Source organism: Carlito syrichta, unplaced genomic scaffold (assembly GCF_000164805.1).
Source record: "Carlito syrichta isolate Samal-C Ts95f unplaced genomic scaffold, Tarsius_syrichta-2.0.1 Scaffold288613, whole genome shotgun sequence".
Lineage (NCBI taxonomy): Eukaryota > Metazoa > Chordata > Mammalia > Primates > Tarsiidae > Carlito > Carlito syrichta.
In genome coordinates, this window is record NW_007232709.1 from 145,295 (window position 1) to 151,293 (window position 5,999).

The 5,999-nt window shown below is 36.6% G+C and overlaps 1 protein-coding gene across 1 annotated transcript in view; it reads right to left on the minus strand.

Moving 5' to 3' along the window:
- LOC103255884 (dynein heavy chain 8, axonemal-like) overlaps positions 1-5,999 on the minus strand; it is a gene marked incomplete at its 5' end in the record, with an annotated part of 122,961 nt that overhangs the window by 103,757 nt on the left and 13,205 nt on the right. The window contains 2 exons of the mRNA XM_008053806.2: positions 2,112-2,294; positions 4,685-4,840. Coding sequence (XP_008051997.1) covers positions 2,112-2,294; positions 4,685-4,840 — 339 coding nt within the window. The remainder of the gene's footprint in view (positions 1-2,111; positions 2,295-4,684; positions 4,841-5,999) is intronic.

The window sequence follows — 5,999 nt, forward strand, 5'->3', positions numbered from 1 at the left end:
TTGGAGTCGATCATACTCAGTGATCTATCACAGAAACAAAGAACAGAGTACCATATGTTCTCACTCATAAGTGGACCTCGAACAATTATAATACTATAAGAAAGGTATTGGCAGTAGTGGGAGTCAGGGGAGGGAGGTGGGATTGGCAGTTGAGGGAAACTGTTAGGGGAGGGAGGGCCATACCTCATCAACAAGGGTACCTGCATAATCAACATTTGTATACCTAACCCTGAATTGTACCCCACATCTTTATAATTTAAAAAAAGTCATTATCAAAAAAAAAAAGTTTATTCAAGAATACTGTTAGGTTGGAAAGTCCATGTGTTATTATAGATTAAGACCCTTAGGCCAGGTGAGGTGGCTCACACCTGTAATCCTAGCAATTTGGGAAGCCGAGGCAGGAGGATCACTTGAGCCCAGGGGTTGGAGACCATCTTAGGCAACATAGTGAGACTTTGTCTCTACAAACAAACAAAAGAAGTTAAAAAATTAGCCAGCTGTGGTGGCCCATGCCTGTAGTCTCAGCTATTGAGGAGGCTGAGACAGAAGGATCAGCTGAGCCCAGGAGTTCAAGGCTATGGCGAGCAATGATCGTGTCACTGCACTCCAATCTGGGTGACAGAGTGAGACCCTCAACTCAAAAAAAAAAACCAAAAACCTTTATTTTCTTTGGTCTCCATTTGTTCATCTGTGAAAAAATGGGTGTGTGATAGCAGGATTAATAGAAGGGTTAGATAAAATGTTCAGAATGCCCTTTCTGTATACTAAGCATGCATTTTGTTTTCTCCCACAAGGTTGTTATGAGTATCTTAGCACATCTCTTGAAGACAAAGCTAAGGCCCAAGAAGAGTGGGTGTGGGGGTGCTCCGAGGACCTTTAGAGAGCAGAGTGGCCTCCTTATGGAAGTTAGTACAGCCTGCATGGGGGATATGCATCAGTGAGGATCATCACAACATAGAAAAGTAGACCAGTTAGACCATAAAGGACTAATTCTCAACAGTGACCCTTAGGGGCCATGGAAGCAGGGCCAGGGCCTTCCCTGTCTCACTGTGGAAGAAGGGTCGATTCCCTTCCTGGGTGCATGGGCTTCAGGTTTGTTGGAAACTAAGTTCAAACAACTTAGAGAGTCAAAGTTGGAACTATGCCTCCTTGTCAAGGGGCTGCCTCTAAGGTGAACCGTCTCTGTTAGCCAGGTAGGGCTTTACTTCTCATTTTACTGAGTCTGCTCCTTTGGCATTCGAATTGTTTCTCTCTCCCTTTTTGGATGTCTTTCCTCTGTGTTTGTGGCCCTTGGTTTCTGTGGTCTTTCCTCCTCTGTCTGTTTTCTTCTTTTGTCAATTCTTTTTTGCAACCTCCCATTTTATGCTTCACTGTTCTTATTCCTAATCTTGTCTTTTCCTTCCTAATAGTAAAGTTAATTACATTCAAGCAATTATAAACCTTCTCATATTTTATGCAAATGTACTTTATATACAAAAATCTATAAAATTATATTTTTATGCAACTATGTTTTATGCAAAAAATTTAACATTTTTTGAACTTTCACTTAAAAATTAGTTTAATCTTGCATCAGTCTCTTAAAAATCTTCTGATCCTAAGTTGTTCTTTGTTTTATTAGAACCCTTAGTTATACTTCATTAATTTTCCAGCTTTTGTGTAAATTTCATTTAATTAAAATAAAGGTATGGTTTCCTATGTAATTAGATTATCAGACTGTAGTAGTTGAAACTACTACAGTGGTAATAATAGCCATTCAGAGCAATTTTCTTTTCTCTAGATCATTATTTTATTGAATTTTTCAGATGTCCCCAAGGCTATTCATAGGTCTATGGATACGAAAGTCAATGTACTCAAAGGTATAAAGACAGAAGTAGAAAGAGTGGGCTGTGTGTGTGTGTGTGTGTGTGTGTGTGTGTGCTTGGGTTGCAGGACAGGAGAGTTACATGATTTCTTAACAGGAATTGGATGGCAAAAGAAATATTTATGTTAACAATGATAAATATGATTTGTTTAATTTTTTTCTTTTCCATATACTTAGCAATTTCCCAATATATTTGAAACGTATTACAGTTTATTATAAGTAGAAATTCTTTCCTTGAGAGAGTGATTACCTGTTTCTCTGTTAGAATTACTCTCCTTAGTAACTGATTCTCAAGTCCTTTCATCGTAACAGTAAAATCAATGACTGACATTTTAGCGTTAATCTCAGGAGTAAAGGCAGGGTTCGGTAATTTGGTAGTAATGTAAAGTTTAAATGTATCCATGATATCACATTCCTTATCACCAACTTTCACCTACATAAATTCATATATAAAATTAAAAACAGTGAGAAAAGAACAGGGCAAGGAATTTGGGTTTAATTTAAGGACAGATTTTACCAAAAGTCAGTGCTGTGAAACTTGAATAAATTGGGAAGCAAAGTTGTAAAAGTTAAATCACAGATCTTAAATAATAATGCCTATCCAATTTAGAATGGTTTAAAATTGTAGTCCTGCCTGAAGATGTTTTTAGCCCTGATACCAAGAAAATTAAATGAAAAATGTATCCAAAATAAATGGTGAATAAAAGAAAACTCAGACACATCAAAGATTTGACTTTAAAATTTTAGTAAGTACTTATCACTCCCATCAATTGTCTGTAGTACAGGAACTGCTATTTTTCCCCCAGTTGAGAAAATTGTCTCTTACTATGGAAATTTGCTGTGTTTATAAGGAGCTTTATTTTTCTGAATTTGATAGTCATATCTGAAGCATATTTGACAATAGGAAAAGTTAATGTAATTTTAAAAGAAAAAAATGCCACCTTTTCCCCAGAAAGATAGCACTTATCTTAAATATTACTATTTGCAGTATATTGAAGAACAACTGCTTTTTGCTACCTAAAAATCAGATGGAAATCACAGAATTTTTAAAGAACTTAAACCTTAGCTCATCTTAATTCTGCATGGGATTAGAAACATCACTAAGCTCACTATCACATTCTCAGGCATGATGCCTTCTCACTGCAGAAAAAAATTTAGGATCTTTTGAAAAAACTTCAGCAGTTCAAAGTTGTGGGTGAGTCCATAGTACCCAAACAAGTCACCAAAATTTTGGCTTCCTTAATCTCCTTTGGCATATTAAATACAGCATATAAAATAAGCCAGACACAGACAAGTACTGTACGATCTCATTTAATGTGTGAAATCTAAAAAAAAAGCCAACTAAAAGAAGAGAATAGAACAGGGGTTATCAGGGGCCGGTGGGGTAGAAGAAATGGGGAGATGTTGGTGAAAGGCACACACTTTCAGTTATAAGATGAACAAGTTCTGGATCTCTAGTGGTGAAGGACATGTCAATTCATTGGATTGTGGTCATCATTATACAGTGCATATGTATAGCACATTGTATACTTTAAATATGTATAATCTTTGTCAGTTAAATATTTTTTAAAGCACAGTTCACTACTGTGGATGAGTCCATAATTTCCACACAAATCAACAAAACTTTGTTATTAACTTCTTTATCTGACAAAGAGAAATTCTACTTTCTAATCTCATAGGAGAATTACACTAACCCTTCAGAACATTGCTTGGGTTTTATTCATTTTCCCCCCATAAACTCATACAGGCTTAAGTATATTGGATGCTCCATAAACCTTTGCTGAATGAATTTTCAAAATATGGCATATAAAAGAATTCACATCATGAAGAAAATTTTTATGCCTAAATCTGTCTTTATTTAATGAGAAAATGTTCATTCTTCACTTATTTGCTGATATTCAAGAAATTAAGTTGTCCAAAGTGAAAAAAATGCAATCAGAAATGCTATCACTCATTCATTAAGAAATAAAACCAAAGAAGCCTAAAGGTAGAGAATGTCACCAATTAAAAAAGAAACACTTATATATAATAAAAATAATACATGTTATCACCAACAATTGGGAACAATGTTCTATAGCTTCCAAAAAAGTCAATGAATTTAGCTAATAAAGAGATAAATGAACAAATTAATGCCTATAGACTTTAATAAAATGCCATCTTCTCCAGTAAAGAAATCTAGGTTTTTTGGTAAAAATGTATACCAGTATGGTTTGCAAAACCAATTTAAGCATAATATATATAATCTAATAACGTTACACTAACATTATTATTAAGACCAGACAATGTTAATTTCAACCAGGCGCTGTGGCTCACACCTGTAATCCCAGCACTTGGGAGGTGGAGGCGAGAGCTCAGGGGTTCGAGACCAGTCTAGACAACTTGGCAAGACCTAGTCTCTACAATACATCAAAAAATTAGCTGGACATGGTGGTGCATGTCTGTAGTTCCAGCTACTTGGAAGGTTGAGGTGGAAGGATCGCCTGAGTCCAGCAAGGTGGAGGCTCTGGTGGCCATGAGCGTGCCACTGCACTCCAGCCTAGGCGACAGAGTGAGACTCTAACTAAAAAAAAAAAAAAAAAAAAAAGTTAGTTTCAGTTAAATGACTACTCTTTTCAAGCTATTGCTTCTGCCACCCTGCATTTTCATATACTATAAAAAACAAGAGAAAACAGTAAATGTGTTCGGAATTTTTTTTCCAGTGTACCCAATACTATCACCTGAAGGAAAATGCCTTTGCTGCTATGCACAAAAAGATAAGTAGATGTCACCATTGTTCTTTTTCTTTCTTTCTGTCTCCCTTCCCTTTTTTTATACAAAGCTTACCTTGAAACTGGTGCCAGATTTAATGAAATTCTTTTCTAATACATTATCCAAGGCTGGATCCAGCTCTTCACGAATATCCTCAATGAGAAGGGGTCGGCCCAAGGAAAGGCTGTCCTCCAAGTGTGTGCGGAAATATTTATGGTTCAGAGATGTCACCTAATCAGAAAGAGCTCATTAGTCTATAAATGTTACAAAGGATATGTCCATTCCTAAGTGAAACCAAGAGATCTGTTGGACAGATGACTAAGAATTTTAAGGGCAATATAGGAAGCTTTACTTATAAAAGTAACAAACAAAAATTAATTTTTAAAACGTGTTGAGTCATGACTTTGCTGAAGCCCCGGATACATAATGGGGTCCCTCTGATCAAAAGAAAAAATCAGTCAAGTGGCATTGCATAGATGAAATGTCAGACCTCTGCTCCTAACAGATGGAAGAGAAATGGTCAAAGATTAGTCCTTTTAAATTTACATAGCTATAATTATTCAGAGAAAGAAAGGTAATTTGCATGCATGGGCATTCATTTATCTTTTCAGGATTCCTATGAGATGAATAAGTGATTTTAAAGAAATAAGCATAAGAATATCAGAAATGAGCCGGACTCAGTGGCTCAGCCTGTAATCCCGCACTTTGGGAGGCTGAGGTGAGAGGATTGCCTGAGCCCGTGGGTTCGAGACCCGCCTGGGCAGCGAGACCTCATCTCCACAATAAATCAAAAAATCAGCTGGGCATGGTAGCGCATGTCTATAATTCCAGCTACTTGGAAGGCTGAGGCGGAAGGATCGCGGAGCCCAGCAGGTCGAGGCTCCTGGCCACTGCACTCCAGTCTGGATGATAGAGTGAGACTCCAACTCAAAAAAAAAAAAAGAATATCAGAAATGACATGAGTTAAACCAAAGGTCCATCCATGTAGTCTGTCACCTAGTAGCACAGCAAAGAAGATGATACTTTCCATAAAGTCAACTTAAAAAGACTATAAATTCACTTTACATATATTTACATTTTTTAAAAAACTAGAATTTTGAATTCCTGGTGGAGTCCCTCATGTTTAAGTTTATTATTGGCTAAAGTGGACACCCTGTACTAGTTGATCTTCGCATGAATCAACTGGATTTGAACTTTTATTTATCTTATGGTCCCTCCTCCTGCCTAACTATGAAGATTCCCAAAGACTCAGTTCTCAACTTTCTACCTCCTTGCATATCATCCTCTGAATTCAACTAATGACTTTATGCTACTGTGGGTGTGGACCATAAGACATAAGGAAGATTCACTAGGACATTAGGTGATTAGAAGAGTGGAATTTATATATATA